The 22,290-nt window shown below is 44.2% G+C and overlaps 1 protein-coding gene across 12 annotated transcripts in view; it reads left to right on the top strand.

The window, feature by feature from the left end:
- Positions 1 to 22,290, top strand: part of LOC142580151 (uncharacterized) — a 750,235-nt gene that overhangs the window by 451,933 nt on the left and 276,012 nt on the right. For all 12 annotated transcript variants that reach the window (XR_012827590.1, XM_075690998.1, XM_075691004.1 and 9 more), the window contains 3 exons: positions 5,314 to 5,369; positions 17,627 to 17,795; positions 18,251 to 18,436. Coding sequence is in view for 11 of the 12 variants with exons in the window: in XM_075690998.1 (XP_075547113.1) it covers positions 5,314 to 5,369; positions 17,627 to 17,795; positions 18,251 to 18,436 (411 nt within the window). In the remaining variant the exon portion in view is untranslated. The remainder of the gene's footprint in view (positions 1 to 5,313; positions 5,370 to 17,626; positions 17,796 to 18,250; positions 18,437 to 22,290) is intronic.

Raw genomic sequence — 22,290 nt, 5'->3', positions numbered from 1 at the left:
TAGTCAGGTCACTCGCATCTCAGGTTAGCTTTGAACCGTAACCAGCACTGCCTCACTGAGTGTTGGCAACCAAAGTTATGATTTCGTTCCAAATTGATACAAATCTATTTGCAATGGCCATAGGGCTCTCAGTAAGCCCAGAAACCATCTCGCAGTTAAAGTAAAATTATGGGTGACAAACTGAATGGTGAAAACTCTCTTCATGGCTCTCATGTTTAATGACATCATGCACTGCAGTCACATTAAAAAAATTGAGCCACACAACTTTCGGTATCTGGAACTTCAGTCACCATCATACGTGGGATGTTCTGAAAGTAAGTTTCGTTATTTTTTTTAAAGAGAAGGTCCATAAGAAGAGAAGAGAAAGAGAAGGCCGTAAGCCGTTTTACCACTGTTAACCCTTTCAGGGTCGATTTTCTCACCATATGCAACCGCCCAGAGCCGATTATTTTTTTATTGCAGATTCCACTTCTTCTGAGAGACCTATTTAAAAAAGAAAAAAAAATTACCGTAATTTTTTTAGAGTGACCGTAAAGTGAGAAAAATATATTTTGCGTTGGTATATATGTACTGTTTATTCATGAATAACAACAATAAAAAAGGAAATAAACTTATCAGAATTAAAAATTTGATGCATTGTTTACGCATAGCTCAAGGCTTAGAAAATGCACACATGAGAATATTTTGCAAGTCTCAAATGTTCCTGCTACTGCTTTAATATTTACGCCTATAGTGTAATTGAACTGCGTAGGTGAGCGAACTCAAGAAAACTGTGTGGTTGCGTGCTCGTCAAAAAAGTAAAACGTGACAAACTTCCACTAAGCTTCATCTTATCGCCAACCAGAGGCAATTAGTTTTTGCAAGTCTCAAAAAACAAGAAAAGGAAAGAAAATGCACGCACGGCGGCATCCTTCCTTGTACATCCCTGTGAGCACTAAACGAACGAGAAACAGGCAGTCACCCTTTGAGTGATTAGTAACGAGATAGCCATCAGTTTTGCGAGCGCAAGAAGCAGAAATTGCCCACAGAACAAAACCCAAACCGCCGCCCGCCCGTGTGCCAATGTGTGAGCGGCAGTATATAGACGCGCCGGAACAAACTAGCTCTAAAATGAACCATGCAACAAAAACCGAGAGAAGGAGGCGTGAGAAAGAAATTCTCTATATTCCCACATAGTGGCAGCACATGCCAGGAAAGAAAAATTTTGGAAATCAGCGTGCTTTTTAAACAAACACACGGCACCATAAATATACGGCATTAACAAACCATGTTGGACTTGTTCGCAGCGCTATATATTTACGTCATTGACCCTGAAAGGGTTAGCGAACTTTGGGACTTTTGGTGCTTTTGTTTTTCGCTCTCCTGTTATGTTTGCAGCATTGGCACAATGCTTTTTGAGAACGGGGTATTAACACATGTGCTTGTTTATCTTTATTGGTTTACCTCATTTTACTGTCTGACGAATATTGATTGTAGTTGGTTGCTTTATGCGGAGGTTGGTAATCAACCGCTGCACAAGGTGCTTATGAAATTCTGCTTTCACACTCTCTATAATGCTCTGGTGTAGGGTTTTCTGCAAGGACGTGTTGTTTGGCGGCAGAAACTCCAAGCGAACGTGCGTCATGCGAACATTTGCAATGTGAGCAGAATACTTGTCGAGGACCAGTAAAATTCTTCAGTCATCCCTCCTCATTTGGTCGTCGAGTTTGATGAGCCTCGTGGAAAAGAGTTCTCTAGTTATCGAGGCTCGTTTACTGGCGCAGTAGTTGTACAGTAACGAGATGACATTTTTCATGCAGCGAGGCTTTGATTCTTGCCAATGACGAGCTGTTTAATCTTCTTTGTGCCTGTTGTATTGCAGCAGAGCAGGACTGTCACACAAAGATGCGACTTCTTCCCTCCTTTGCACTGCTACCCTTTGAAGTGCATCGTCCGGTCTGGCAGGAGCTGATAAAAACACGCGGTTTCATCCTTGTTGAAAATACCGTCTTAAGAGGGCGATTCAACCACCTCTACAAAACGATCGTTGTGCCAGGAATTTGCGCCTTCTCTGTCAGTAGCCTTTTCCTCACCCGAGACTACCTGCTAAGTTATTCCGTTCCTTTGGCAGAAACAAAAAAGCCAACCAGCACTGGCATCGAACCCAGTTGTTTCAAGTACATCGGCAAATTCGCGGGCTTTTTCTTGGAGCATTGGGCCAGATGTTGGAACGTTTTCATTTCAATCCAATTTCATTTTATTGCCACTCTTGCCATACAAATCATCAAAGCACTGACTGAACCCATAGCCAGAGGCTAGTGTGGGGTTCAGAAACAAAAGTACACCATGGCAATGACACAGTTTTTGCGTAAAGTGAAAAGCCCAAAATCACAGCGAAAGACAAAAGTACAGCATACAATGAGGAGAAAATAAGATAATATGCATCTTACAGTAGAATGAATAAAGATCTGTCATAAACAACATGCTACAACAAACCGAAAACGACTGTCACATAGATCAAATAAGGCTCATAAAGTATGTTCTTAATACCCGCCGTGGTTGCTCAGTGGCTATGGTGTTGGGCTGCTGAGCACGAGGTCGCGGCATCGAATCCCGGCCACGGCGGCCGCATTTCGATGGGGGCGAAATGCGAAAACACCCGTGTGCTTAGATTTAGGTGCACGTTAAAGAACCCCAGGTGGTCAAAATTTCCGGAGTCCTCCACTACGGCGTGCCTCATAATCAGAAAGTGGTTTTGGCACGTAAAACCCCAAATATTATTATTATTATTATTATGTTCTTAATGTTTTATTTGTTTCGTGGGGCTGTTTTATTTCTGGGGGTAAAGCATTCCAAACCTTGGCTCCTGAAAACTGCACCAATCTTTCACTGTAGATTTTATTATTCAGTGGCAAATTAAAGCTATGTGTGAGGTTTCTTGTGAGTCGAGAAGGATAGCAAAACAGGGAGGCATTGAAAGGTTGATTATATTTTACTATGCTGTTTACACACACCGCTATCTTTAAAGACCGCAAAAGGTCTAAAGGAAGGATATTTAATAACTGGGAAATTGGTTTACCTGGTTCAGTATATTTGCTTTGTGTTATAATTCGGATAGCCGTTTTGTAAACGCCTGATAGGATCAAAATAAGTGTTGTACGTCAAACCCCATGATTCTACACAGTATGTTAAATGATTGTTACCGTAAGAAGGGCAAAATAAAGGGTACGTAGTGTGTGTGTGTTAAAACAGTCACGGGCCTATAATAAGGCATAACAGCCAGAAGCCAACTTCGAACAGACGGTGCTAATCTGATTTTTCCTGTGAAGGTGTTCATCTAGAACGACACCAAGGTACTTAAATGAGTGTGTTCGTTTGAGTGAGTGGTCGTTAATGAAAACGTTAATTTGGTAGCTGTCAATCACTTTTGCTCGTGAGCTAAATACTACATATTTGGTTTTGCTTGAATTAATTGTTAGCTTGTTGGTGAAAAACCAGTTGAAATTTTTTTTTCAATTCAGCTTTTGTCTTTGCAGTCTGGCACCTTTGAACCTCATGAAAGCAGCTTGGTCCACATTTTGAAAGTTTTCCAGTCGCATTCATTTCCTCTTAGGAGCGAGTTGCAAATCCTGGTGAAGCTTGACACTCTGGTCTTGGTCTTTCAAAATGGTCCTGACAGTCGATGGGGCAATGCCACGCTGTCTGCACAAATTGATTTGCTTTTTCCCTGCATCGATTTCCTGCAATGTGTCCAATTTGTCCTGCAGCGAACACTGCTTTCACTTCTCCTTGGGGCTGTCGCTAGCTGCATTGATCATTTATCTTATGCGAACATTGCCAAACCTTTGCCGTGAAGTTCTTGGCGAAGTTTGTGGTAAAGCAGTTGGCACTTGACATGGTGATGATGTTAACTACCACACTCACGGTTTCTGTTTCACGCGAGAGATGTGGCACGGTTACTTTTAGCCGAATTTGTAATACTGATGTTTCTTGGTTATAAAGGGGAAAATAAACTATGTGCGTTATTCTGAAATATGTGCTCTATTGAAATTCGTAGTTTTGAAATATTTTTACCTTGAAAATATAGGCAATCTGGCGGGGATATGTAAAATATTCGTAAATTTGAAAAATTTGTTAATTTGGGGTTCGTAGTTAAGAGCGTTGACTGTATAAGGTAACCTTAAAAGAGCACAAAACAGTGCGCGGACAAGACATGGAGGTAGCACTTGTAGTGTTCCGTCTTGTCCATGACCTTTCTTTTGGGCTCTTTTAATTCTAACAAAGCTTGTTGCTGAGCTAGTTGATTCATGACTTATTTTAAGGACAAAATGTATGGCACTGAGCAGATGAGAATGCAGTGGGACACAAACAACAAATACGGTAGCCAACCTCCTACTGTTTGTTCACCAGAAATCGCGCAACTTTATACATCTCTTAGGGGCAGCATAATCACAGTAAAAATAAACCAACAAGTGTGATAGGACCTAGCAACAGCAACATGAGCCAGTGATCATCAGAGTGGATGGACCTTCAGTTCACTTCAAGTCACTTAGGTACGTTCCTAAGTGACTGCTGAGCACGAGGTCACGAGATCAAATCCCGGCCACGGTGGCCACATTTCGATGGGGGCGAAATGCGAAAACACCCGTGTACTTAGATTTAGGTGCACGTTAAAGAACCCCAGGTGGTCGAAATTTCCAGAGCCCTTCACTACGGCATGCCTCATAATCAGAAAGTGGTTTTGGCATGTAAAACCCCATAATTTAAGTGACCTGAACTGAACTATCAAGGCAGGCACATAGGAACATGTGTGCATTGCAGACGTAAACCGAATAACCAACCAAATGGGACAGCTACACATTCTAATCTTGGCGGCGATTTCAGGGTATCTGTTATGAATTAATTTTCTTTGTCACCTAATGTTAGTGACAGCATGCTAACGCACCAGTTGCCTGCTCTTTTTATTAAGATCTTCCTTTCAGAGCAGTTTCATGCTTTCCTTAGAAAGGTCGTTTGGTCCAGGAGTGGCGCACAGTGGTCTGCCAAGTGTCCACCAGTGTTGCTGTCGGCCGCCTACCGGTGCTGTCTCGCACGATTGTTGAAGCATTGTCGTGTTTGTCCAATACACATCCTGCCCCAGCTTAGGGGAATATCGTAAGCCACATCACTTAAACAATTGGTGTATCGTGTTGCAGGCATTTGATGGCTTATTCGCCATCAAAGGGCAAATCTGGTCCAGGTTGCATATTGAAGTTAGTTATATCAAGGTTTAACTGCACCTGCATGCATGCACCACTGTAATAGGGCTAACAGTATCAATGCATGGTTGTGCAGGCCTCCCCCATCGTACAGGGCCCAAGCGAGAAGGGCAAGCGTTCATCTGCACTCAGGTGAGTTGGGTTGTTTGTCATTTACACTGACACAGTGCACTGTCAGGCTGTCTTTTTGAGCATCATTTGGGGGGACGCTTCATTGTCAGCATAATTGATTTAAAACATGCTAAATATCATTAGCAAGGCTTTCAGAAACATTTGAAAAAAGGTAAAGTAGCAGAAAGAAATTGCACTTTAGCCCGATTTGTACAGGGCCCAAGCGAGAAGGGCAAGCGTTCATCTGCACTCAGGTGAGTTGGGGTGTTTATCATTTCCACTGACACAGTGCACTGTCAGGCTGTCTTTTTGAGCATCATTTGGGGGGACGCTTCATTGTCATCATAATGGATTTAAAACATGCTAAATATCATTAGCAAGGCTCTCAGAAACATTTGAAGAAAGGTAAAGTAGCAGAAAGAAATTGCACTTTAGCCCGATTTGAAGGAACACCAAGGTTTAGCGTTCTGCTCAAGCTCCTCCTGCTCCACCACTTGATTGCGCGCCTTGCATTATCCCTGCTGCTCACATATCTCATCGCACTGCGAGTTACTCAACCACGTTGCTGTTCTAAAACATTTTGTCTCATTTTTTTCCCAGAGCAGCCAAAGACTGGAACAGCCTTTGCCATAGCACTGTTATTATTGCCTGCCCATCTAGCTTCGTGCAAAGCATAACAAGTGTGCTTTCACATTGAATCACTGCGGCAAATATGCCTTCTGCTGTATAAACCCACCCCTTATGCAATACCCTCTGGGTGTCTAAGGAAATATTTAAAAAGGTTAATGAATGTTGAGTGCTTTAATGGTAGGCAGAGGCGACCAGGCACATAGCAAGCGTGTCACAGCATTGGCGCTGTGAGGCAGTGTTATATGCGGTGCACCTCAAGTGTGCACGAGATGAGAAACCCAAGGAGAGGATGAGATGCTTTGCCATTGTTGACACACACAACATTCAGCAAGTCAATTGTTCAAGCCGCATGCCTTTATTGCATGGCTGGGCTGCAGCCTGGCTGTCTCCTCACAACTGTAAGATCAGATTACAAGTGCGCACATCGAGGCAGCTGCTTATAAGCAAATATGTGAGCAAGGGCTGATAAGCCCAGCACAACAAAGCCATCTGCAGTGATATCGCAGTTTGTTACTGATATACCACATCCCTCTGCACCTAGGGTGTAGCCAGGGAGACTGGAGGCTTAACACTTTTGGGACCGACCCATAGGCCATCGATCATATGTGATCAATGGTTTTGCGTGTGCTGCCACGTTCAAATTTCCGCACACTTGGACAAGTAGCCCCATCTAGGAGGTCGTCGGGAACTAGACTCTTGGTTTTGGCGTAGTTTCTTTTGTTTTCCAGCAGGTGGCGATACATGAGAAAGCATTTTCTAGAGTGCGGCGGCGGCGGACGCAGTGGAAAATGGCGTTGTGCTCGTGTCCGGTCGCTCAAAGAGACTGCCGTCAATCGCGCGATTCCGCTGCTTCGGCAACAGATTTTTTTTGTGAACCGAGCAGCGAAGAGTCTGAAGACGACTTCGGCAGCTCTGATTTCATTATAGACTCTGATTCGGGTGACAACGAACCGCGCAGTTCATCTAGTGGCCGAAGGTGAGCCTAGTTCCACATTCAGTTCTCTCTGGAGTAGGTGAACGGGCTCGCTATATGTTCCCGTTATTTTGTCTTTACTTGATAGGGTCTCAAAAAGCTACGATGATGATCTGCTTCTGCCAGTACAAAAGCGGATCGAGTTTTCACCGAGACGGGAACCTGGCGTGTACTTGGATGCAGATGTGGGTGTGGCGCTCAGAAGCGTATCAAAAAAATTCCTGACTGCTCTGGACTTCTTTCTTCTGTTTTTCTTGATGAACGTGATCGAAACCATTTGCGAAAACACGAACAAGTATGCTTGGACTCACATTTTGGAAAAACCAACGCATGCTTGTTCTGACAGATCTTGGAAAGAAGTCACCCCAAATGAAATGCTGAAGTTCATCGGACTCATAATTTACATGGGCATTGTGAAGGTTCCCCAGCTAAAGTTGTATTGGAATGTAGGAAATCTGTACAGTGGTCTGCTCCCACCACAGATCACGCAGCGAAACCGATTTATAGCTCTCCTTGCAATGTTGCATGTTGCGGACTTGGACGATGTAACTCAAAATTCAAGAGGGAAGCTCCGATACATGTGGTGGCTCCTGGAGCACATGAACGAAGTGTCAGCAAATCTTTTCCAGCCACATTGCGATCTTTCCGTCGATGAGCGCATGGTCAAATCAAAAGGGTGGTCAGGCATCCGACAGTACATCAAAGATAAAGTAACAACATGGGGCTACAAGCTGTGGGTCCTAGCTGACCCTGGCACCAGATATACTGTGCAGTTTAGCGTGTATACCGGTAAGTGTGAGCAGCCAGGGCCCCGTGAGTTGGCTTTCGACGTGGTGTGCCTGCTGTGTCACAAATATCTTGATCAGGGCTACAGGATTTATATGGACAATTTTTGCACTTCTATGCGCCTGTTTAGTCTCAGCCGAAAAACATTGGCTTGCGGAACCACACGCAAGGATCGCCGAGGATTTCCTGCTGAACTGAAGGATACACGGTGGGGAAAAAAAGCTCGATGCGGCGACATTTGATGGTTGCGCGATCAGAACATCCTGTACCTTCAGTGGAAAGACTGGCATGTTATCAACATGATGAGCACGGTTCATACTGCAAATGGTACGGTCATCGCAAAAAAAAGGGAAAGAAGGCAAAACTCCTGGGCTCAGATATCTGTAACAAAGCCTCTGCTGATCCATGATTATAATGGTGGCATGCTAGGCGTAGATAAATCAGATCACATTATTGGCTATTATAATGTTCTAATGAGAAGCGTATGGTGACAGAAGACTCTGTTCTTCCACTGCGTCGATATTGCATGTGTGAACAGTTTCATACTCTTTCAAGCTCACCGCACATTGCACCCAGAGATTCCTGAGCTGGCAGGCACTGCCGAGTTTGACCACCTAGCTTTTAGGGAAGAGTTCATTCAGCAGCTTCTGAATCTTGACGGTGCCAAGCAAGCACACTCGCTTCCACCACCTGTCGCAAAACATAGTCCCCAGCAGCTGCGAAGCAACTCACTACGGCGGCGGTCAGACCTGTGATGCAGTAGAGGGTGCTAAGAATACCTGCGTCCAGACAGGCCGCCATTGGAATCTGAACATGGCAACGTTTAATGCTAGAAAGTTATCTAGTGAGGCGAGTCTAGTTGTGCTATTGCAGGAATTAGAGGGCAGTAAATGGGATATAATATGGCTGAGTGAAATTAGGAGGACAATAGCATATACAGTGCTCAAAAGCTGGCACGTCCTGTGCTACTGGGGCTTAGCGGAGAGACGAGAACTAGGAGTCGGATTCCTGATTAATAAGGATATAGCTGGTAACATACAGGAATTCTATAGCATTAACGAGAGGGTGGCAGGTCTTGTTGTGACACTTAATAAGAGGTACAAATTGAAGGTCGTACAGGTCTATGCCCCTACATCTAGTCATGATGACCAAAAAGTCGAAAGCTTGTATGAAGATGTGGAATCGGCGATGGGTCAAGTCAAAACAAAATGCACTATACTGTGTGGGGATGGGCGACTCTCGCGCGCCCCCTGATGTGTTGTTTTCCCGCATGGCGCGTCTCCTGTAATCCGACTTCGCCGCGTGGCCTGGCGCCCGCGGCGGTTGGAGTGGTTGAGGCGCAGTATGAGAGAGGGCGCGAGTGTTGCGCTGCTAACGCCGCCAACAGGCGGGGTTACTTGGGCGCCGAAAGACAAGGCGGTTCCTCTTTGGTTCAGGACAGGAAGCAGTGCGGACACGCCGTGCTGCGCCTGTGCCGATCCATGCTTCTGCGAGACCGTCTCGCGTGGCCGCCTTCGAATGCGCCACCGTTTGCGTGACCCTACACGTGAACGACCAGGCGTTGGGACCCAGCATGGGGCGAACATATTTGCTCGCTATCTGGTCGCGGTGAGTCGGACTTCCTAGATTTGTCGCGTGCCCATCGGCATGTTTTGGGGATAGCAACTCGGCTAGCAGGCATTGATCTATGAAAGGTGCAATAAATGCCCTTCTGATTGTTGTCACTACTGTGTTGTCGTTCCTTTGTCCCAAGAGCACGTGTGTAAGAAACCCACAACTGATGGGCGACTTCAATGCCAGGGTAGGCAAGAAGCAGGCTGCAGACAAGTCAGTGGGGGAATATGGCATAGGCTCTAGGAATAGCAGGGGAGAGTTATTAGTAGAGTTTCCAGAACAGAATAATATACGGATAATGAATACCTTCTTCCGCAAGTGGGATAGCCAAAAGGGGAGGTGGAGGAGCCCGAATGGCGAGACTAGAAATGAAATAGACCTTATACTCTGCGCTAACCCTGGCATCATACAAGATGTGGACATGCTCGGCAAAGTGCGCTGCAGTGACCATAGGATAATAAGAACTCGAATTAGCCTACACTTGAGGAGGGAACGGAAGAAGCTGGTACATAAGAAGCCGATCAATGAGTTAGCGCTAAGAGGGAAAATGGAGGAATTCCGGATCAAGCTACAGAACAGGTATTCGGCTTTAACACAGGAAGAGGACCTTAGTGTTGAAGCAATGAACAACACTCTTATGGGCATCATTAAGGAGTGTGCAATAGAAGTCGGTGGTAACTCCGTTAGACAGGATACCAGCAAGCTATCGCAGGAGATGAAAGATCTGATCATGAAATGCCAATGTATGAAAGCCTCTAACTGTACAGCTAGAATTTAACTGGCAGAACTTTCCAAGTTAATCAACAAGGGTAAGACAGCTGACATAAGGAAGTATAATAGGGATAGAATTGAACATGCTCTCAGGAACGGAAGAAACCTAAAAGCAGTGAGAAAGAAACTAGGAATAGGCAAGAATCAGATGTACGCATTAAGAGACAAAGCCGGCAAAATATCATTACTAATATGGATGAGATAGTTCAAGTGGCTGAAGAGTTCTATAAAGATTTATACAGTACTAGTGGCACCCACGATGATAATGGAAGAGACAACAGTCTAGAGTAAATTGAAGTCCCACAAGTAACGCCGTAAGTAAAGAAAGCCTTGGGAGCTGTGCAAAGGGGGAAGGCAACTGAGGAGGATCAGGTAACAGCAGATTTGTTGAAGGATGGTGGGCAGATTGTTCTAGAAAAACTGACCAACCTGTATACGCAATGCCCCATGACCTCGAGCGTACCGGAATCTTGAAAGAATGCTAACATAATCCTAATCCATAAGAAAGGGGACGCCAAAGACTTGAAAAATTATATACCGCTCAACTTACTGTTTGTTGCCTACAAAGTATTTACTAAGGTAATCGCAAATAGAATCAGAAACACCTTAGACTTCTGTCAACCAAAGGACCAGGCAGGATTCCGTAACAGTTACTCAACAATAGACCATATTCACACTATCAATCAGGTGATAGAGAAATGTGCGGAATATAACCAACTCTTATATAGGTTTCATTGATTACGAAAAAGTATTTGATTCAGTCGAAACCTCAGCAGTCAGGGAGGCGTTGCGGAATCAGGGTGTAGACAAGCCATATGTAGAAATACTGAAAGATATCTATAGCGGCTCCACAGCTACCGTAGTCCTCCATAAAGAAAGCTACAAAATCCCAATAAAGAAAGGCGTCAGGCAGGGAGATACGATCTCTCCAATAATATTCACAGCGTGTTTGCAGGAGGTATTCAGAGACCTGGATTGGGAAAAAGTGGGGATAAGAGTTAATGGAGAATACCTTAGCAACTTGCAATTCGCTGATTATATTGCCTTGCTTAGTAACTCAGGGGACCAATTGCAATGCATGCTCACTGACCTGGAGAGGCAAAGCAGAAGGGTGGGTATAAAAATTTATCTGCAGAAAACTAAAGTAATGTTTAACAGTCTCAGAAGAGAACAGCAGTTTACGATAAGTGGCAAGGCACCGGAAGGGGTAAGGGAATGCATCTACTTAGGGCAGGTAGTGACCGTGGATCCGGATCAGGAGACTGAAATAATCAGAATAAGAATTAGCTGGGGTGCGTTTGGCAGGCAATATCAGATCATGAACAGCAGGTTTCCATTATTCCTCAAGAGAAAAGTGTATGACAGCTGTGTCTTATCAGTACTCGCGTATGGGGCAGAAACCTGGAGGCTTACAAAAGGGGTTCTGCTTAAATTGAGGACGACGCAACGAGCTATGGAAAGAATGATGGGTGTAACATCAAGGGATAAGAAGAGAGCAGACTGGGTAAGGGAAGAAACGCGAGTTAATGACATCTTAGTTGAAATCAAGAAAAAAAACTGGGGGGGGGGGGGGGCATGGGCCGGACATCTAATGACGAGGGAAGATATCCGATGGTCATTAAGGGTTACGGACTGGATTCCAAGGGAAGGGAAGCGTAGCAGGGGGCGGCAGGAAGTTAGGTGGGCGGCTGAGATTAAGAAGTTTGCAGGGACCACATGGCCACAATTAGTACATGACCGGGGTAGTTGGAGAAGTATGGGAGAGGCCTTTGCCCTGCAGTGGGCATAACCAGAATGATGATGATGATGATGACGACGACGAAAAGGATCCTTCAAATGGTCTGTGGGGCGAACGCGTAGCGCAAGTACGACAGGAACAGAAAAGACCGACGCATTGAGGAATGAATGGGAAAGGAAGTCTGCCGCCGCTTCTTTGAAGGAGCTTAAGCTCAAAAAACGAAGTGATGGTTGACGCCGTGGCGTAGATGTCCCTCATCTAAACGAAACTAAACGCTTGAAAGCAGTGAAACGCAACACTTAGGCGTTGTGCATGTGCTGAGAGTATGTGAGGACTGTTGAGGTTGACTTTCCAGCTACTGAAAGAGAAGCTCACTTGTGGCGTTGTTCAGGCCTCATAGCAGTGAGCACGCTATCAGTTGATAGAAATAGCTCATATTCGAAAATCTTTGCTTCTGTGTGCATCTTTTTATTCGTATTTGAAAATGTACGACTTGATTTGCAGTTGGCCTTACCTTTTTCTTTTTTTTGAAGATATATTATTTGCTCTGCATCCTAACCCCTACCTTCTGTTTTCTTTTGGAATAAAATGAACACTACTCCTTACTATACAAACTGGATTAAGTCTTTTTTTTTTTTTTACAATCTTACTAGAGAGTGACAGCACTGGGCAACCTCTTGTCAGCCTGTCTTAACATGAAACGAAGTGCTTTGTCACTCGGGGAATATTGTCAAGGCACTATGGAAAACCTGGAAAACTTGGGGAATTTGAAAATCTCAACTTGGTAGACACCCTGGCTTATACCAATGCAGGACTTTCCCTCAGAATTTAGCCTGTGTGCATCCTCCTCAGGAACCTGCTTGGAAACTTGACGCACAACAGAAAGAAGCTCAGTATTTGCCCTTTTGGAGCCTACCCCATACTTTGGTTCGAGTTCAAGGCCACTGCACACGTAGTCTGGAAGGCAATGACTAAAGAGGAAAATAAATATTTCTTTCTTTCTTTGGCAACGTGAACATTGTTGCTGAGCTTTTGGTGAGATTTGGCAATAACAGTCCGGAGATTTCGAAGTTGGACGTTCCAGAGATGCTCAGTAACTTTGTCAGCAAGGCGCTGAAACTGCTTAACAGTCACGGTGGTGATGGCAGGTTGAAATGGCAACGCCAAGTACTCCTCTTCGCTCAAGATGTACCAACAAGCCCATTTTGCCACACTTGTCATCTACCTTCTTCGACGTTGGCTACCAAGCTTCTTGCTGTTCGGTGCCGCGTTTTTCATTAAAATAATTCGCCGCCGTTATCATTGGTACTGACTCCATCTTTGTAATCCTTGCCAATGTCTTCGCAGCTCGTAAAGCACAACGCATTGCATGATACCGGTTTCTGAAAGTCAGCTTCGTCTCAATACAGCTGTACTACCTGGTGAAGCATACACAAAGTATTGCGGTGAAGCATACCAAGAGTGGGAAGGGGCAATTGTCGTGGACACTATGTATTCCTTAATTATACACGTGTGCACCCGCCGTCTAGTGCCACAGTACGAGCACTGATATGCCTAATAAGTGTACTGGCAGGCCTTCAGAGCTATTTCTGTGGCGATTTGAGTCTTTCGGGATAGTAAAAGGCATTCATTTTTTCAGACTCTCTTGCGGCGCCAAAGGAGTACGAAAAATCGGATGTTGACTGTATTTGGTACATTTAGTAGGGACACCTGTGCAGTTCTGCATTTCGCATGTGCCGCGAAGCCACTCATGCTTGGTACCAATCAGGAGGGCATCTCACTTCATTGTTTTTGGCACTAAAAGAGTGCCAAGCGTGTCAGCAGAATGGGCCACCTCGGTCCTGTTGATGCGGCCATCAATTTAGGCTCTGCAAGCGCTTACTTACCCGACATCGGCCTGATGCAGGGATCACACACACAGGACCCAAATGCCACAATCCAGAGAATGGGGCTGGCTCTTTTGGTAGAATGTTTGTCCAGGTCAACAGGACAGATTGGAACTGTAATGCGACGCTGACAGAGGGAATGTCAACAAAAGCAGCATGTATTTCAGAAAGTGCAAAAGCATGTGCGATGATCAAGTTGAATGGACACTGGAAGGCATGCAGATCATGTTCGATACATGGCGACGAAATAAAAACATCGCTTCACGATAGTTCTCAATCTAACATACATGCGTTATCTTGGGTCCAATCGCTGATAAGCCAACAGTTCGAACATACTAGCAGCAAGCATTATGGAAGGGCTTGTGGACCATTACCACGTCGGCCAGCAGCGAATTGTCGTCACAGCCACACTGCCTAGGCCCACTGCATAGCCACACTTGCTGGATTGCGAACTTGCTGTAAATCTCCTGATTTAGGAATATTTGACAGGTGGCAATTCAAGCCAAGTCTCACAATGAAAGGGCCACCACCGTCGGCGTCGACTGTGGTCAACATACAGAGCACCAACACGCAGAGCGATTATCGAGTCATGTGGTGCACAGTCCGCACTTTATTCTGTTGCGCAAATTGGCCTTACGATAACCCACTGGCTATAAAGCTGAGTAAGCTCTTCTGTATTTTGGAGGATAGCTGGAAAGCAAAATTTTCTATGCAATAAATGATTTCCATAGAACAACAGTCCACTTCTAAGCTCAGAACATCATTGATATTATGTGAAACATAATGTCACTAATTCTTTGGATTCAGAGGGGAAGAAGCACTTGATTCTATTCAACAGGCATTCTATTGCTACAATTTGGCAGAAGCCATCTCAAGATGGCTGTCAGTGGTAATGCGTTCAGCGTAGAATCAACATAGCAACACTGCATATTGCTACCATCGAAACGAGTTATGTATAAAACATGTACTGTGGCGGCACTCCTCTTTCACGTTGCCTAAGAACGTTCAGTGCCATCTAGCCATTTATTGTAAAGTGGCACATACCCTGTGCATTTGTTAGACACACAGCCTGCTAAAGTGCCCGGTCCCTGTGGCGATTCCACCCAGCCTGTCAGAGAAATTTAAATGATCTTCTTTTCTTTTTTTGTCATTCTAGAGTAGTGGCAGATATCTAGTTACCCAGGTTTGCACCAAAGATGTTCGTTGAAGAGTGGCACACGCGCCTGCTGGCACATACGACCTAGGTTGGCCTCGAAGAGGTTCACTGTGTGAAGACAGATCGAGTGGCACACACTCCAAGTGCACGTACACAGACTGCACTGACTTTTGCTGTCTTTTTTTTTCAACAAGACCAGCAAAAATGCAACAGCCATTCGTGGTTTTGTATTTAGTTTGAACAAATTGGCACAAAATATGCCTGTCTAAAGAGAATTTGCAGTCGAGGACAGAGAAGACTAGGTGGAACAATAAAATTAGGAAATTCTCGGGCCCTAGTTGGAATTGGTTGGCACAGGACAGGGGTAATTGTAGATTGCAGAAAGAGTCCTTCGTCCTGCAGTGGACATAAAATGGGATGATGATGATGACAATGATGATTATGATGATGAAAGAGAATTACACACTTTAAAAATATTTTTGAAATTGGTCACGGCAGTTAGAGGTTAATAAGAGTAGACCATACTGTATATCTTGATTTCTATGACCTAAGTTACTGATAGCTTGCTGCATTTTTGTTATTCTATGCTAGGAGACCCCCAACTATAAGCAGCACCCTGTTTTCGTTGCCAAATTTTGTAAGCTTAAGCTTCTTGATAACTGTTCTAATGTTCGATATTTCATTCAAAATCTACTATTTGGTATATGCACACCCCTACTTTCTGCTCTGCACAGCATAGCATTCATTAACACTACCTCTAATTCTGCAAAGTGTTTCCATGCTGGCCACTTTCCTTTCCTGCGTTCTGTGCTGGTGTTGTCAACAAGTTTTCTGCTGGTGCAGGAGGTTTTTAACTGCGGTAAATTTTCAGTGGGGCAGCAATTCGAGCCACCTGTTTGCTGCTCGTTCATTTAATTTTGCGTTTTTTTTTTTCTGCACATTTTTAATTAAGACAGTGTATTTGGGTTTAGGTGTTAATGTTATTCTTTGGCTCCACAATGCTCTTGGTGCTTACTGTGCACCTTCATTCATATTCTTTCTCCCCATTTTGTGTGCACAGAAGTTGCTTTCTGCCACAGTATGCCAATTGAAAGATAGACCTCTTCTTTGCACTTATTGAACAAAGACAGGCAGAGCAGTGTGTGCCCCTCCTCCTTTGATGTCAGCAACATGAGGGTGAAGGGTGTCTGTATTGTGTTCTATTTAGGCTTGTGCAAATATTTCGTTTAGTGTTATGCTATTCTGTCTTCACTTTGCATCAAATTTCTGAATTTAGAAGTTTTTAGTTATTTGCAACTAACGAATATAAGTTTGAAAATATGCCATCAACAGTTTCAGTTTAGGTGAGCAAGTCGCATTACCATGACACTACGCATAGTCAAGTGTTCGGCGAAAGCTCGTCTGGCAAGGAAACATACTGGTGCCAAAAAAAAAAAAAACATGCACTTGGCGAGTGCATATTTTCTTTTTTTTTTTTCACCTGACATCACTCATAGACTGGATGAGCAAAAGACAAAGCTGTCATACTGCCAACAGATATTCCAGATTCCTTACGGCATCTCGCTCTGTCTCGTTAAATTTTTTTAGACTAAATTGCATGCACAAAGTAGAAAAATGGTGTCATTCTGGTTGTCTCCTATATCCTCACTTTCATTGGCAATGTGGTTTCTTGGCGACAAAACCCGATTGCTGACACCTGGTGAAGCAGTGCTGATAAGGCCATGACATAAATTTGCCTCTTACCTGTGTGCTGGCACTAAAAGTCGTTGCAAGAAGTTTGCTACTCATCAAGTTGCTCATCAGTGATGCGCTTGAGATTATACACGTGGAAGATCTAAGTAACAGCACTGAAAGTAAACTGCTTTCTAAAATAACATTGTTGCCAACATTGCAAATAAAGGTGCCTTCCCCCTTCCCTTTTTATTTTTAATTTCTCAACTTGTGGCTGTTTTGTCAAGGTTTTATGTAGAGACCACAACTATTTGTTCTGAATAAAGAAAACTTTTCGTTTGCACAAACCTCAATTATACCAAATGCTGCAGCATTTTTCACCGAAATAGGTTGTACACTAAAATTGCAAAGAGCAATGCTATTTGATTTGAAAATTCTTCAACTCGAATTACTATTCACTTTGAATTTGATTCAGAGTTGAAATTTACTATTTGTCCATGCCTAGTCCTATTGTGTCTTAGTGAAGCCTTGTGTATTTCTTTTTTACTCATTGGACCATTGAAATTTTGCATTCCTTTCCTAAATACAAAACTTGACACACCACATGACCAGCTGACATGACTGGCTTCACCGTGTGTGTCTGTAAATAATTGCCTGTAAAAACTAGAATTTCAGCTGGAACTGAGTGTGTGCTGTGATGAAAAAGTATGAGCCATGACCAAAACATTCCTACTTAAAGCATGAAAAATGAGGACACAAGAAGGAAAACCAGACAGGACAGGGTCTACTTTAAACTAATGCTTATTCTCTGAAATAACTTGCCTATTTATCAGTCAACAGCGATGAAAAGCAAAGTACATCATCATGCAAGCGTGGTCCAAATGCACCAAAAAGTTTACAAGAGTTGTCGTAAAAGTTGATTGTGACACAGCTATGAACTCTTTCAAGTATGAATTCTTGCAATGTTGCCCTTTCAGTTCTAGTATCCTAAGACTGCTGCAGGAACTTTTGTGTGCCAAATATGGTCCACTTTGGTCGGGAATGTGAATGCAGAGCGCTGGCTTCCTTCCGGGCGTTGGAGAGTGCAGCAGATAATGCAGCCACTGTCCAGCAGGCCTCGAGGGACTCGGACTTTGCACCGTCTGAAGAGGAAGGTGAGCAGGGGTGCGACAGCTGGTCAGAAGACGACGATGATGACGATGACGATGATGACGAAGAACTGGTGAGTTTTGATGAACGATTTTGTTACGTGAGAATTTGTATCTTGCACAAAGTGCGAGCCATGCGAGGCCTTCACTGCTTTGAGCATTTGGAAATGTTTGCGCAATCCCCAGGCGTGCACCTTGCTGCACGTGCCAGCTGGTCATATGTTCAGTGATGTCTCATCCATGGGCATAGACTGTTTAGATATGTCGGCAAGTGCACTAGTGCACGGAGTGCTGGCTGCGAAATTAAGCTGTGTAATGTAATCATTGCCAAGCGTTCAAGCAAGCTGTAATCTCGCATGTCAGATTTGTATGCTTTGCCTGCCCTAACAGACGCTCAACACAGTCAATGCTGAGCTTCAGTGACACAGCTTGTCGACTGCTGTTTGCAGACTCTGTGAACCAATAGTCATTCTATTTTTCTGTATTGTGATTAACAAGGCGTAATGCACCACCGCCATCTTGCCTGCAGGAGCATCAGATGGCATGCGAGGAAGAGGAGGAAGACAAGCCAACAGTGGGGGTGATTCTGCAGCGTGCTTGGCAGGGCAGGTACGAGGCACCCCAGCAGCAGCCGGTGGACCACATCGACCCCAAGATGGTGGTCAGCTGGGCCGACACCCTCGCCCACACTCCCCACATCCAGTGCCCTAACGAGGTGCATGGCTGGCTGGACCATTAACATTGGATTTATTTCTTTTGGAACTCTAACTTTATTTTTATATCAGAACAATAGCGTAAACTTGAGACAGGGACAGAGGAGGCAAGTCAACTCAAGCGTTCCTTTATTTCTTCTACTCTGTGTCAAATTTGCCCTATTGTTCCAACGGGATGTACCAACAAGCCCAAGTTCTACCCTTGTGTCTGTTGGTTTTCGACATTGAACTCGGTGGGCATTAGGATTGGCTAAATGCTGCTAAATAAAGCAATGATGTATTCAAGCAATTCTTCTGCTACTTTTCTCATTTGACCCGCCAGATAATTTGATCACTTGTGCCAGTCCCATCAAGGTTGAATGAATGCATGCAAATTTAACGCTTACATAAAATTTGCATTATATCTTCCTAAAGTTTTGTTACTGGTATATTTCAGTGCAGTGCCTAATGGGTACATCAATTCCATACACATTAGATGTCTCAATGAGTGCAGGATAGAGAAGTGGTATTGTTTTTTGTTCATCATCAGCCTATTTTATGTCCACTGCAGGACAAAGGCCTCTCCCTGTGATCTCCAATTACCCCTGTCCTCCGACAACCAATTACAACGAGCGCCTGCGAATTTATTAATTTCGTCACCCCACCTAGTCTTCTGCTGCCCTCGACTGCACTTCCCTACTCTTGGCACCCATTCTGTAACCCTAATGGTCCACCGGTTATCTAACCTATGCATTACATGGCCTGCACAGCTCCATTTCTTTTTTAATGTCAATTCGAATATTGGCTATCTCCATTTGCTTTCTGATCCACACCACTCTTTTCCTGTCTCTTAACGTTACGCCTAACGTTCTTCGTTCCATTGCTCTTTGTGCAGTCCTTAACTTGTTTTCGACCTTCTCTGTCAGTCTCCAAGTTTCTGCCCCATATTTTAGTGCCAGTAAAATGCACTGATGGTACATATTTCTTTTTAATTATATCAGTAAGCTTCCAGTCAGGAGCTGACAATGTTTGCCGTATGTGCTCCAGACCATTTTTATTCTGTAAATTTCCTTCTCATGATCAGGGTCCCCTGTGAGTAATTGACCTAGGTAAACATACTCCTTCACAGACTCTAGAGGCTGACTGGCGATCCTGAACTCTTGTCCCCTTGCCCGGCTATTGATCATTATCTTTGTCTTCTGCATATTAATATTAAACCCCACTCTTATACTCTCTCTGTTAAGGTCCTCAATCATTTATTCTAACTGGTCCCCAGTGTTGCTGAACAGGACAGTGCAACCTGCAAACCAAAGGTTGCTGAGATACTTGCCATTGACCCTCACCCTTAAGCCTTCCCAGTTTAATGCTTGAATACTTCTTCCAATCATGCAGTGAATTGGACAGATCGTGTCTCCTTGTCTGACCCCTTTCTTTAAAGGGAATACACGGGGAATGTGGGAGATGGAAATTCAAGATGATGGAGCAAAACAAGAACAAGGTGAAAGCAGGAGCCAACGTTTCGACAAGTGGACTTGTCTTCTTCAAGGCAACTTATGCTTTCCTCGCCACAGTATATACAGGTGGGTTCTTCGAAAGGGGGGAGGGTGTAAGGCGGGAGGGTGCGGCAACAAGGGAAGGTGTGTTAGTGTTTCGAATTAAGAGTAAAGGCCAAGGCCACCCCCCTCCCCCGTCTGTCAACCATGTGTCAACGGCCTCGGACACGCTGGCTGAAAAAAAAAAATAACAGAGGAAAGGAAAGGGAAGACAAAAAGAAGGATTGGTTGCAGTGTCTTGAACACTACAATCACACCTTATCCATAAGTTCAAGACACTGCAACCAATAAGCATAAACGTTTCACAGGGAGCTTTAGAATCTATTTGCTATGCTAGATTTCAAGCTATAGGCAACAACACTTAGTTTGGTTTCTTGTCGGATCCTTTTTCTTTTCTTCTTTTTTCTTTTTTTTTTTCTTTCCTTTATCTGGATTTCTTTTCTTTTTTTTTTTCCAGCCAGCATGTCCAAGGCCGTTGACACCTGGTTGACAGACTGGGGACGGGGGGGGGGGGGGGTGACCTTGGCCTTTACTCTTAATTCGAAACGCTAACACACCTTCCCTTGTTGCTGCACCCTCCCACCTTACACCCTCTCCCCTTTCAAAGAACCCCACCTGTATATACTGTGGGGTGGAAAGCATAAGTCGCCTTGAAAAAGAAAGGTCCACTTGTCGAAATGTTGGCTCCTGCTTTCACCTTGTTCTTGTTTTGCTCATCCCCTTTCTTTAAAGGTATCTTTCTTCCTGCTTTTCTTGTGGAGAATTAAGGTAGCTATGGAATCTCTAGATATTTTACAAGATATATATATACATAAGCGTCCGGTACTCCTTGATTACTTAATGCCTTTATGACTGTTGCTATCTCTACTGAATCAAATGCCTTTTCATAATCCATGAGAGCCATATAGAGAGACTGATTGTACTCTGCAGATTTCTCGATTAGCCGATTGATGACAAGGATGTAATCCATTGTAGAGTATCCCTTCCTGAAGCCAGCCTGTTCTCTTGGTTGACTGAATTCCATGGTTGCCCTCATTCTTTTGGAAATTATCTTGGGTGAATATTTTATACAAAACTGCATGTAAACTAATGAGCCTATTATTGTTCAGTTCTTTAATGTCTCCCTTTTTGTAGATTAGTATAATGTTGGTATTCTTCCAGTTCTCTGAGACCCTTCAAGTGTTGAGACAAGTCGTACAGAGAGCTGCCAGGCTTTCAAGCCTGACGTCTCCTCCATCTTTGGTTAAATCGACTGTTATTCCATATTCTCCTGCTGCTTTTCTCTGTTTCATGCCTTACAAGGCCCTTCTAACTTCATCGCTAGTTATAGGAGGAGCCTCTCTAACCTGTTCATTACTACTTTGAATGGAGGTATCGTGGCTGCTCTGGGTACTGTACCAATCGGTCAGTGTCGAATTCTTTTGCTGCTTTTGCTATATCTTTGGGATTGCTGATGATATTACTGTGCTTATCTTTCAGTGCATACATCTTGCTTTGTCCTATGCCAAGTTTTCTTCTGGCTGATTTCATGCTGCGTCCATCTTTTACTGCTTCCTCAGTCTTTCTCACATTATAATTAGGAATATCCATTTTTTTCTCCTTGTTCATCAGTTTTGACAGTTCCACAAGCTCTATCTAATCTATTGAGAAACATGGCAGATTGGGCGAATTGGTGGTTTTCCATAATGTTTAAAAACAGTGCAAAGACGTACACTGGACAACAGAATAGAGCATGGGAGTGCCGTGTGTGTACCATCCTCTATTCTGTTCTACGGTGAACGTCTTTGCACTGTTTTTAAACATTATGATTTCTTAAGTTGGACTCTTCGTCATTGGAAATACTATCCCGTAGCACTACCCTCGGCGGCAAAAGCGCCGTCCCGGAGCGACTAAAGGCCTGAATCTGAAGCAGTATAGTAGGTCTTGAGCCTACTGATGTGCACGACATCACTAGATGCCAGAGTAGATGAAGAGGTTGAGCTCACAGGAGCAATTTCATACGTCACAGGCGTCACCTGGCGCAGCATACGGTAGGGCCCTGTGTATCGCGAAAGGAGCTTTTCTGAAAGTCCGACATGACAAGAGGGCGACCACAGGAGCACGAGTGCACCAGGCAAAAACTGTACATCAAGGTGGCGGGCGTTGTACTGACGCTGCTGCGTGGTTTGCGAGTCTGTCAGTCGAGCACGGGCAAGCTGGTGTCCATGGTCGGCGAGGGCGATGGCGTTGCGCGCATACTCGGTTGTTGAGATCGCAGCAGGAGGAAGTACCGTGTCAAGGGGCAAGGTCGGTTCGCGACCGTAGAGCAGATAAAATGGAGAAAA

The sequence above is a fragment of the Dermacentor variabilis genome, chromosome 4 (assembly GCF_050947875.1).
Source record: "Dermacentor variabilis isolate Ectoservices chromosome 4, ASM5094787v1, whole genome shotgun sequence".
Taxonomy (NCBI): domain Eukaryota; kingdom Metazoa; phylum Arthropoda; class Arachnida; order Ixodida; family Ixodidae; genus Dermacentor; species Dermacentor variabilis.
This window is presented reverse-complemented; position numbering and strand designations above follow the sequence as displayed.